The sequence below is a fragment of the Myodes glareolus genome, chromosome 1, assembly GCF_982192425.1.
Source record: "Myodes glareolus chromosome 1, mMyoGla1.1, whole genome shotgun sequence".
Lineage (NCBI taxonomy): Eukaryota > Metazoa > Chordata > Mammalia > Rodentia > Cricetidae > Myodes > Myodes glareolus.
This window is the reverse complement of record NC_142026.1, coordinates 75,350,934-75,364,129: the sequence shown is the minus strand read 5'-3', so window position 1 is coordinate 75,364,129 and position 13,196 is coordinate 75,350,934. Positions and strand designations below refer to the sequence as shown.

Here is a 13,196-nt window from a genome sequence, read left to right as displayed (position 1 = left end):
ATGCTCACTTTTATAGACCTGGATGGAGGGGGGAGGACCTTGGACTTCCCACGGGGCAGGGAACCCTAACTGCTCTTAGGACTAGAGAGGGAAGGAGAGGTGGGGAGGGGGAGAGGGGGAGGTGGGGAGGGGGAGGGAAAAAGGAGGCTGGGAGGAGGTGGAAATTTTTAATAAATAAAAATAAATAAAATCAAAAAAAACTCAAGTCCAAATGGATTAAAGATCTCAATATAAATCTGATCATACTGAACCTGGTAGAGGAAAAAGTGGGAAGTAGCCTTCAATGCATGGGAACAGCAGACCACTTCCTAAATATAACTCCAGTAGCAAAGACACTGAGAGCAACAATAAATAAATGGGAAGCTTCTCCTGAAACTAAGAAGCTTCTGTAAAGCAAAGGACACAGTCAATAAGACAAAAATGCAGCCTACTGAATGGGAAAAAAAACCTTCACCAACCCCATAGCAGACAAAGGACTGATCTCCAAAATATATAAAGAACTAATGAAATTAAACATTAAAATTCTAAATAAACCAATTAAAAAGTGGTGTACTGAACTAAGCGGAGAATTCTCAACAGAAGAAGTTCAAATGGTCAAAAGAAACTTGAGTAAATGTTCAACTTCCATAGCTATTAATGAAATGCAAATCAAAACAACTTTGAGATACCATCTTACACCTGTCAGAATGGATAAGATCCAATACACTAATGATAGCTTATGCTGAAGAGGATGTGGAGTAAGGGGAACACTCACCCATTGCTGGGAGGAATGCAAACTTGTGCAACCACTTTGGAAATCAGTGTGGTTGTTTCTCAGAAAACTGGGAATCAACCTACCTCAGGATCCAGCAATACCACTCTTGGGAATATACCCTAATGATGCTCAATCACACTACAAAGGCATTTGATCAACTATGTTCATAGCAGCATTATTTGTAATACCCAGAACCTGGAAACAAACCTAGATGCCCCTCAACTGAAGAATGAATAAAGAAACTGTGGCACATCTACATATTAGAGTACTAATCAATGGTAAAAAAAATTAATAATAATGACATCTTGAATTTTGCATGCAAATTGATGGAGTTAGAAAACACTATCCTGAGTGAGATAACCCAGACCCAAAAACATGAATATGGTATGTACTCACTTACTAGTGGATTCTAGCCATAAACAAAGGGCATCAAACCTATAGTTCATGATCCTAGAGAAACAAAGTAATAAGGTGAACCCAAAGAAAACATAGATAGACCCACCTGGAAATTGGAATCAGACAAAAATTTGAGAGCGGGGGGGGGGGGCTGAGGGGTAGGAAGGAGGGGAGAAAAAGGGGTTGAGGAAAACTTGAAGAAATGGGATAGCTGAGATGGAGGAAGGACAGATATGAGAGCAAGGAAAGAGATATCTTGATTGAGGAAGTCATTATGGAGTTAGCAAGAATCCTGGCTCTAGAAAAATGCCCAAGACCCCACAGGGATGATCCCAGCTAAGACCCTAAGCAATAGAGGAGAGAGTGTCTGAATTGACCTTACCCTGTAGTCAGACTGATGATTATCTTAAATATCACCATAGAACCTTCGTCCAACAACAGATGGGAACAGAGGTTATGACCGACATAGAAGCACTGTACTGAGCTCCCAAGATCCAGTTGAAGAGTGGAAGGAGTGAAAATATGAGCAAGGAATTCAAGACCATGAGGGTTTCAACCACAGAAACAGTTTTCTTGAGCTAAAGGGAGCTCACCAACTCCACCTGGACTGTGAATGAACGAGCATGGAAATAACCAAGCCCCTTTTAAGGGGGTTGACAGTTGGGGCAGACTGAGAAGCCACTGATAGTGACACTGGGATTTGTCTCTACTGTATGTATCGACTTCTAGTGATCCTATTCTCTTTGGATGTAAACTTTGCTCAACCTAAATGTACTAGGTAGGGCCTTGGACTTTACACAGGGCAGGTGCATGGCCCTCTCTTAGGATTGGAGGGGGTGGGATGGGAGGGTCTATGGAGGGAGAGGAAGGGAATTGAGAGAAAGGGAGGGAGGGGAAATTTGAATTGGTAATTTTTAAGTAATAATATAATAAATTAATTTTTTAAAAAACATAAAAAATAAAATAAAAAAATCTAAAAAATTAATAAAGTGGCATATCAATAAATGAAAGTAGAAACATAAAGTAGAAGGCTAGAAAATTGCTTCTAATTTAACAATCTGTGCACTAGGTTACAAGGCAGCACAAACAGACCCCCTTGACTATGTTACTGCTGTGTAATGGAAATGAGCACAGTTAAGTCAGACCCACCTGTCTACTTCCTGTTGCATGCTCTATCATGTCTTCATATAAATGCAGCTGTTGACCACGTGGAAAATGTGGGCTAAACTCTCCTATCTTCACCTTAAGTCCAAGACCATGAGGGAAATTCCAAATATAGAAAATGTCATACTCTTCCTGCAGATTTTCTTTCTGGTTCATATTCACTCTGTCCCCAACAGGATTAGTGAACTGGGTCTTCCTCAGTAAGGAATGAATCTGAAAGAGAAACACATTATATAGTGTCTATGCCCTTTCGTGAAGACAGAAAATATATTCTGATTTCATCTAAAGGCAATATTATTGAAGGTGTCCAGGGAATAAATAACAATAAATCAAGTGAATTAATAAAATGATCATAATGTTCCTAGAATTTAAGTTCTTTAAGAGGAAACTACCAAACAGAAGCACAGACATATATACAGACACCAAACATTTATAGGAAAAATGCACACACAGAGAGAAAGAGAGACAGAAAGAGATAGAGAGACTCACATCCATGCAAGCGTACATAATACAGTTATATACATTTTATACAGACACACATGCATGCTAAGACACATATATAAAAATAAAGCCGCACACAGACAGAACTACAGTCAAACAGACATACAGAAACAAAATCTGCAAAACACATATACACTCCCACACACACATGCACACTTTCATGGACAATTGCACACAGGGAGACATGAACAGATAGAAACATCCACACACAGAGACATTGACATATACAGATTAATGCTCACATCCAAAGACAGATCAACAGAGAAACAGACAAATACAAACACACACAGAAACAAATACAAATGCATGTACAAGCCATATACAACATCACACAGATAAACACATGCACTGAAAAACATACACAAGAAGATATTCACAGAAAAAACACCTATACAGAAAGACATTGGCACAAGACAAACTTATCCTCAGTTCCATAGACAGATAGATACACGGATAGACAGAAACACATATATCAAGAACAACACAGATATATACACAGATACCAAGAAACATAATCATATACCCATATACAGTGAGAACCATCTATTCACACACATGGATACACAGGTATGTCCTTAATGGAATAACAACACTGTTTGACTCTCATCATGGAGAGGATTAATGAAGAAGGACTGTTATGTTTACAGTGTTAGAATGTGTGTGATGTTATTCAGGTGCTCTGTAACAAAATCAGTGATATTCCTTGATAAATTTTGTCTTCCACTCCAATGTTTTTGCTTTAAGACTTATTCCAACTTTTATATTTGCATACTTACCAGGAAAATTTTCCAGATATACCTCTATTTTGTTAAATATTTCTTAATCCAGTAAACTGGGGCATTTCACAGACAATTAAAGACTATGACATAGATGAGAGCAAACTTCATCAAAAAGAAGAAACACTACCTTATAGCACTGAGGATACTGTCCTTTCCCATCTTCCTTTGATACACTATATACTTCTTGAAGTAACATCTCATGGAAGATATGAGCCAAAGTATATACAGCATTATATATGACATAACTGTCATCACTAAAGGCCATGTCAAAAGTCTGTACCTTTAGCCATTGCAACGAAGCATTGGATATGCAGTTCTTCAGGGTCTTACACTTAGAATCTGAGAGTTCACACTTCAAGTTCATCCACTCCAGTCTTGCCAGGTATTCATCTGAGTATTGGAGAGGGTTCAATGTCTGAACAAAAGTTTTAAAACTAGAAATCTCAGCATGGTGGTGTGCAAAAACTAGTGTCCCATGGAAAGAATTAAGTGTGAAGTCGCTCTTCCATGTAGTGACATCCCACTGTGAGGTGGTGACCCATATTCTCTGTATACCTAGAGATTGCCACCTTCTAAAGCTCACAGCTAGAGTACTGTCTGTGTCACCATAAATGACAACTACCTTTGTGGATGATGTCATGATTTGGTTATAATACACTTCAGCCCTTGACAAGTATGAATGCGTCTTGACTGGGATCATATTCACAAAAGCAAAGCAGACTGTATTTTTTTCCATCTCTCTCCTCAAATATGAGAGAAATTGAATACCCTGATCATTATCTGAAATGGCCAGTCCAATCCAGTTCCAGTTGAAGTGAAGCATCAAAGAGACCATAGCCAGGGCTAGATATATGTCCTGGGGGGCCATCTGATAAACAGAAGGAAACTGTTCACGATCACTCAGGATGGGACTGAAAGGTCCATAGGTAAGGTGAATAACCTAGGACACAGAAAGCAGCATTAGGTAGCATACAATCATAAGAATTTGTAAACACACTTTCAGCAAAGAGTTCCTTAAAACCCCTTTCCTGTTACTTCTTCCCTCATCTCAATTTCAAAGAAGAAAATGATACCACTTCAACTCTCTGGACCATAACTCTCTTGAACTACAAGTAAGAATTTCTTGCAAACCCACAATACAAATTCTCACCGTTTGAAATGGGTAGATGTTTACGTATGTCCCAGCTATCTCAGATACTGTCCAGGTTGGTCCAGAAAGCATCAATACACAAGAAGACCCTTCATCACAAAGATAATTAGGGCGAATATCAAGGCTTCCTTCAGGAAAATGCAAGAGGCTGTATAATTGTGGCACAGTTTTACAATCACCTTCTAGCAAATCAAATCCTAATGATGCATTTGGTAAAAGATCAGGGTTCCTGTTGACTTCATCCACAGAAAAAGCTATGGCCAGTGGAAATTGGTTGATTTCCGTTGCTGTTCTTTAAAAGGATATGGTGGTTAGAATGGACAAAGATCTACAGATGATCCTGTGTAGTCAATAGACAAACTATTCTGATCTGGACAGTATTTTCAACCACTGCCAATACTGATACAAATGGCCTATGCTGTGAGATTGGAATGAAATAAGAAGCTGGAAGCTTGCAAAAGCTTTAAAAGTTCATTAGAGTGCATCGCCCATAAATAAAGTGAGACATCAGCATCTTCCAAAGAGAGTGTTATCAATTTTTGGTTTTTGAGTGCTTACTCTAAAGATAAAGACAACAACAGAGGCTTTAACTGAACAGTAAACATATTCATGTATTCCTTTGGAAATCATTAAACAATGCAAAAAATCATGTAATGTGTAAGTCAATGAGTTTATGGTGTTTTCTTATGAAATTAACTGAATTGGCTAAAGCAGTGAAATATGCCTAATGATGCACAATAGTCTGGGTAATGTTTGGCTCTTATGCTTTCAATTCTTTATAATGAGTGAGCATTACAGTTAACATCTTATCAATCTTTGCATTGTCTTTTTTTCTTCTTGGTTTATCTAAAGCAGGTTTAAAATCTTCTTTTAAATGTTTTTTTAAATGAATTCAAATATGAGAGATACAATTTATAAAGCTGTGTGTTCACCAATGTGTGTGGACAGTATTAATGCTTATATAAGACATAAACAGAAAATGGATTTCAAGGTTTTGAACGATACTTTGCTATAGACAAGACTGGCCTCAAATGTACAGTGAAACTCCAGCTTCAGGTCTTTAATACAGAGATTAAGGTCATGTACTACCTCCTAAGTACTATTCACTACATAATGTTTGCACACAATGTCATATATTCACACTGGGTATATCTGACCATCACAATTTTTACTCTAGAAAACAGCTTTTGATTACCTTTCCGGTTACAGTAACACGACAATAGCATCCTACAAAAATTTGTATATGCTAGTCTAACATCTTTGTAAAATAGAAGACTATAAAATATAAACTTTGAGGAAAATGTTTATGAGGGTTTTTTGTAATAAAAATGGGTAACAAGTAAGTTGGGAGTGAATAATAGCAATTTGTGTTTATGTTTTTGGGAAGAGCAGCAACTTCTGTCTCTTCTCTTAGTCATTTCGTATCATCTGACAAATAAACATCAAACATACTTCTTCATTCTGAATGATTCACTCAGAGTAAAATACAATCTGTTTCCCACTTAGACATTGTACCATCGTGGTGTCTTTACGTAATTATGCATTTTTAAAATAAAATTAATTTTAGAATATTTTTATTACTATGCATAAAAGGTATCATTGAAAATTTCAGTAACACACAGCAGGAAATTGACACTAGATCTTGTGATGTTCAAGCACTAATTCCTTTCCCCCAAACATTAAGAAACATAAATCACGTAAGCAGTTAGAGTGGCCCACTGGACTAAATTGCTGTGTTTGACAACAGCTATCAACAACCCATAAAATCAAAATGTGGATAGTGCCCACATTGGTAAAACATGCAGTTATAATTAGCAAAATTATTGAAAGCAATATAAGTGGTAAATGGGAAATAAGTGTTAGTTAATAAGCAATTTAGATACAAGGAGAAAAGACATGTTTCTTAAATAATGGCAAAGATGAGCTAATAGATAACTCCTCTATTCCTCTTCTCATGTGTTGCCAATTATCACACACCAAGGCTGTCACTCAGGTAAGTAACAAGGGAAATGATGGTCTCACTTTTGAAAGAATGCAACCATATCATTTACAGTTTGTAATTCCTTGTTTACTAAAAATAGTGTGGAGAACTGGATTTTAAAATTAATGGGCAGTGATTGTACTTGTATGTAAGTAAAGTATGAAGAAATGGGAACACAAAAGATGTTCACAATGAACAAGTCTCCTACTTCCATTATCAGTGCAGTTTCAAAGGAATAATTGGATCACATTCAGAGTATTCAAGAGAGTAACTGTACACCTATGTGAAAACTCTCCACAGCTAGGTATATCACAAATATTAGTTGCCTTAGTATATGCATTAGGACCTACACTTTGGTGGCCATCCATCAGTTGATTGTTACTGCAGCCAGCGCAACCGGGATAGCAGAGACTGGTGGGGGGTGCCCGGATTGAGACACTGAGGCTTCTCTTCAGGTGGAAGAACAGCAACCTTTATTTTGCCCAACAACCTTTTTTACCTCTACTCTTTCTGTGATGACCCACTGGCCAGAAAGAACACAAACATCCTTGTCAATTACAGACCACAAGGAAGTTCCGCTGTCAGTCAGGGGGAGTGAGGGCAGTTGGATTACAACAGATTGTAACCTATGGCCATCTTGGGCCCACTTAGGATGATACTCTTTGAAATAGAATAGGGTTTCATTTGATAAGTTATCTCCTGCTACTGTGCTACAGAATTTGTGAAGTGGATAGCTGTATATGATGCAACAATGTAGAATTAATCAAAAGAGATGATAAAAAGATACTGCATTTTCATAATAGAAGGAACCCACAGAGATAAGATTTCACTTCGTAACATCTATGCTCTAAAGCAAGAGGGCTCACAATTGTAAAGGCAATATAACTAAAGTTTAAATCACACATTGACACTCAGACACTGATAGTGAGAAATTTCAATATCCCACTCTCTTCAAAGGACAGGTCATCTCTATAAAAGCAAAACAGGAAAATACCCTAGCTAACAGACGTTATAAACAAAAGAACCTACCAAATATCTACAGAACACTAGACACAGACAAAAAAAGAGTATTTCATCTTTTCAGGATCTCATGGACTTCTCACCAAAATTAATCACATACTTGGTCACAAATCAAATCACAAATTATGCAAGAAAAATGAAATAACATTCTGAACCCTATAAAACTATCAGAGATTAAACCTGAATATCAACTTTAAGAGAAAAACAGAAAGCTTTCACACTCACGGAAAACAAACAACTCTTGAATGATTGACGAGAAAATCAAGACAAGAATAATGAAATTAAAGACTCTCTAGAATTAAATAAATATAAATACAACATACACCCAAACTTATGGAACAAAGTGACAGAAATGGCAAAAGAAAAGTTCATTTATCTAGTAGTTTACAAAATGAATGTGAGATTTTATGTTAGCAATTTAAAACACATCTGAATGCTCTAGAACAAAAAGAAGTAAGGACATCAAAGAGGAATAGACACAGAAAATAATCAAACTGAATTCTGTATTTCATAAGTTAGATAAAAAAGAACAATAAAAAGAGTGAACAAAACTAAGAATTGATTCTTTGAGAAAATCCAGTAAGAGTGAACACCAAGTTATTCTACAAAATACAAACATAAGCAAAATTGCCAACTTCACTTTATGAGACCACAGTCACCACAATCCACAAATAATTCAACCATGAAATAAAATTCCAATGAATCCCCCTTTTGGATATAGATAGAAAATACTCAGTAAATTACTTGCAAACTGTATCCAAGAATACATTAAAAATATCATGACTAAGTAGACTTTATCTCAGAGTTTGGGGAATTATTCAACAGATAAAAATCAGTCAATATAATCCACCATATAAGCAAACTGAAAGGAAAATACCACATGATAATCTCATTAGGTGATAAATGCCTTGGACAAATTCCAATAGACTTTCATGACAATTGTCATAGGGAAAGTAGGAATACAGGGAACATATCTCAACATAATAAAGCTGTTTACAGCTTTTCTGGTGCCAACATTAAAATAATGGAAAGAAACTAAAAAAATTCCCATTAAAATCAGTACCAAGTCAAGGTTTTCTATGCTCTCTATATCTATTCAACATGTATTTGAAGTTTTAGTTAAGAGCAGTAAAATTGTCAAGGAGATCAAAAGGTTAAAATTGAAAATGAAGAATTTAAAGTTTAGGTATTTGCAGAAAATATGATAACATACATAAGTGATTCTGAAAATTCTAGCACAGAATCCCTACAACTGATTCACAGCTAAAGTGGTGAAATATAAAATTAAGTAACAAAGAAAAAGTAGCCTTCCTATATACAAATGATAATGAGACTAAGATAAAAGTCAGTTGAACAACACCCTTCATGATAACCAGAAGTGAGGCAAAATATTTTGGGGTTACTCTAGAAAGTAAGTAAAAGACTTTCATGCTGTATTATATTTGGATTACCTTAAAAATAACAAATTACATTCAATGTTCCCAAGATTTATGATGAAGTTTGTGTTGAGTTAGAGGGTGTAGCTAGCTACTAGCTAACCAAAATTAACCACAGAGGCTTTGCAGGAGGGAGGACAGATAGACACAGGAAGTAATATTGGGCCTTTAGAGAGAGGCTTGACTCTTTTGGCTAGAGGAACAAAAGAGACAGGAGGTCACTTGTTGCTTCTCCGCCACTATTCTGATCATTCAGTTCTTACCTTGATATCTGACTCCTGAGATTTTATTGATAAATAATAATTAGATAAAAAATAACATCATCCAGCATCAAACTCTGGGCACAAAAATCAAGAGTTAACCTGTTACCTTGAGGTTTACAACCTTTAAGCCACTGCCAGTACAAATGGCTCTCCTTCCTTGCCTTTAGTCCTCTAGATAAGTCTGACATTTTTCTTTTTCAACCTCTTTGTAACACCCCTAGCTGCTGCCCATACCCTGGGCCCAAACTCCATAGGTCCTAAAGTCCACAGCACCTGGGGCTCCAAATATAACTATAGTTGGTGGCTAACCACTGGCCATTTTGACCTACAGGTAGCCCCATTCCCTCACATCCTAAAATGGGTTCCTATTTTGCACATTTCCACGTCCACTTTTAAGTATCTGGCTCTCTCTTACCATGGGTTGCAGGCTTCCCCTGGACCCTATACTCCAGCTGCTGCCATTTCAGTTAAGCTGCCTCAACATAGATATGAACTGCACACACACACACATACACGCACACACATACACACACAATCACACAAAGAAATGCTACCCAAGGAGATACTCGCATCCCTAAAGAAATACCTACTTATTACAGCCACATACTCATCTACACATACACACACATGCATGCAAAGACATACAGATAAGCACACTGGCACACATAGACAGAGAGACATATAAACCCAAAAGACACACAGAAAAAGAAATATGCAAAAGAGATACACAGACACACGCATACAGGTTTGCAGACAAATACACACAGGGAGAAAAACATGCATACAAACAATCACACAGGGAGACAATGACAAGGACAAATTAATGTACATATACAAAGACATAGCAACAGACAAACACACACACACACACACAGCAAGACACATATACATATTTGCACATATACACACATATTCAGAAATATGAAAAACATACACAGGCACATGAAGAGACATGTACTGACAAACACACACAGGAAGATACACACAAAAATGCCACTGTACAGAAAGACATTGCCATAGGAAATATATACTCACTTCTAAAAATAGATAGACATGCAGCTAGACAGAAACATACATACATACATACATACATACATACATACATACATACATACACACACATACACACACACATACACACACACACACATATAAGCAGATACAAACACAGATTCAAAAATACACAAACATACATCCATACACACTGGGAAACATTCATTCAGATAAATGAATATGCATGCATGTACTAAAGTGAATCACAGCACAATATCTTCGTAATTACTCTCAGAGTTATGAGTGAGGTCACCAGAGCCTATATGGGAGTAAAATCAGTTAAGAACACTTACGAAAAACATCACCTTCAGTTAAATAGACCTTTAAATGCAAAAACAAAAAGAATCAATCTCGAAAATCTCCCAACCAATAAATGCTCAGAACCAGATGGTTTCAGCAAAGAATTCCACAAGATTTTCAAAGTACTCCTCAAATTGTTCCACTAAATAGAAACAGAAAGAACATTGCCAAACTCTTTTTATAAGGCTACAATTACCCAAACCACATAAAGATATTACTAAGAAAGAAAATTACAGACCAATCTCATTCATGAACATTGATGCAAAAATACTCAAAAAAAAAAATACTGGCAAACCAAATTCAAGAACACATCAGAAAATCATCCACCATGATCAAGTCATCTTGATCACCCAGAGATGCAGGGATGGTTCAACATACAAAAATCTGTCAATGTAAATCAACCATATAAACAAACTGGGAAAAAAAAAAACATGATCTCAAAGTTGTTTTGATTTGCATTTCCCTGATCACAAGGAGGTTGAACATGATCTTAAGTGTCTTTTGGCCATTCGAAGTTCTTCTGCTGAGAATTCTCTGTTCAGCTCAGTACCCCATTTTTTAATTGGGTTAATTAGAGTTTTAGTGTCTAGTTTCTTGAGTTCTTTGTATATATTAGAGATCAGACCTTTGTCTGATGAGGGGTTGGTGAAGATCTTCTCCCAGTCAGAAGGTAGCCTATTTGTCTTACTGATAGTGTCCTTTGCTTTACAGAAGCTTCTCAGTTTCAGGAGGTCCCATTTATTCATTGTTTCTCTTAATGTCTGCACTCCTGGGGTTCTGCTTAGGAAGTGGTCTCCTGTGCCTATGTCTTGTAGACTACTTCCCACTTTCTCTTCTATCAGGTTCAAAGTGGTGAGATTAATGTAGAGGTCTTTAATCTATTTGGACTTGAGTTTTGTGCATGGTCATAGACATGGATTTACTTTCATTCTACAGGTTGACATCCAGTTATGCCAGCACCATTTGATAAGATGCTATCCTTCTTCCATTGTATACCTTTAGCTCCCTTGTCGAAAATCAAGTGTTCATAGGTTTGTGGGTTAATATCCGGGTCTTCTATTCAATTCCATAGGTCGACTTCTCGGTTCTTATGACAATACTAAGCTGTTTTCAATACTGTAGCTCTGTAACAGAGTTTGAAGTCAGGGATGGTAATGCCTCCAGAAGTTTCCTTATTGTATAGGATTGTTTTGGCTGTCCTGGGTTTTTTGTTTTACCATATAAACTTGATTATTGTTCTCTAACGTCTGTGAAGATTTTTGATGGGATTTTGATGGGGATTGCATTGAATCTATAGATTGCTTTTGGTAGAATTGCCATTTTTACTATGTTGATTCTCCCAATCCAAGAGCAGGGGAGGTCTTTCCATTTTCTGGTATCCTCCTCAATTTCTTTCTTCAAAGACTTAAAGTTCTTGTCAAATAGGTCTTTCACTTCCTTGGTTAGAGTTATCCCGAGATATTTTATGCTATTTGTGGCTCGTGAAAGGTGAAGTTTCTCTGATTTCCCTCCCTGGTTCTTTATCATTTGTGTATAGGAGGGCAACTGATTCTTTGGAGTTGATCTTGTACCCTGCCACATTACTAAAGGTGTTTATCAGCTGTAGGAGTTCTTTGGTAGAGCTTTTGGGGTCACTTATGTACACTATCATATCATCTGCAAATAATGAGAGTTTAACTTCTTCCTTTCCAATTCGAATCCCCTTGATCTCCTTATGTTGTCTTATTGCTATTGCTAGAACTTCAAGCACTATATTGAAGAGGTATGGGGAGAGTGGACAGCCTTGTCGTGTTCCTGATTTCAATGGAATGGCTTTGAGTTTCTCTCCATTCAGTTTGATGTTAGCTGTCGGCTTGCTGTAAATAGCTTTTATTATATTTAGGTTTGATCCTTGTATCCCCAATCTCTCCAACACCTTTATCATAAAGGGGTGTTGGATTTTGTTAAATGCTTTTTCCGCAGCTAATGAAATGATCATGTGGTTTTTTTTTCTTTCAGTTTATTTATATGATGGATTACATTGATAGATTTGCGTATGTTGAACCAGCCCTGCATCTTTGGGATGAAGCCTACTTGATCATAATGGATAATTTTTCTAATGTGTTCTTGGATTCAGTTTGCCAGTATTTTGTTGAGGATTTTTGCGTCGATGTTCATGAGTGAGATTGGCCTGTGATTCTCTTTCTTGGTTGTATCTTTGTGTGGTTTTGGTATCAGGGTAACTGTAGCTTCATAAAAAGAATTTGGCAATGACTCTTCTGATTCTAGTATGTGAAACACATTAAGGAGTATAGGTATCAGCTCTTCTTGGAAGTTCTGATAAAATTCTGCATTAAAACCATCAGGTCCTAGGCTTTTTTTGGTTCGGAGATTTTCTTTTTTATGACAGCTTCTATTTT

General features: G+C 36.8%; 1 protein-coding gene across 2 annotated transcripts in view; it reads right to left on the bottom strand.

Annotated features, from left to right (window-relative positions):
• The window catches only part of LOC125411803 (vomeronasal type-2 receptor 116-like), a 46,106-nt gene that overhangs the window by 20,700 nt on the left and 12,210 nt on the right, over nucleotides 1–13,196 (bottom strand). For both annotated transcript variants that reach the window (XM_048452155.3, XM_087910139.1), the window contains exons 2-4: nucleotides 4,745–5,036; nucleotides 3,722–4,534; nucleotides 2,300–2,527 (exon numbers count right to left, since the gene is read on the bottom strand). In XM_048452155.3, the coding sequence (XP_048308112.3) occupies nucleotides 2,300–2,527; nucleotides 3,722–4,534; nucleotides 4,745–5,036 (1,333 nt within the window). The remainder of the gene's footprint in view (nucleotides 1–2,299; nucleotides 2,528–3,721; nucleotides 4,535–4,744; nucleotides 5,037–13,196) is intronic.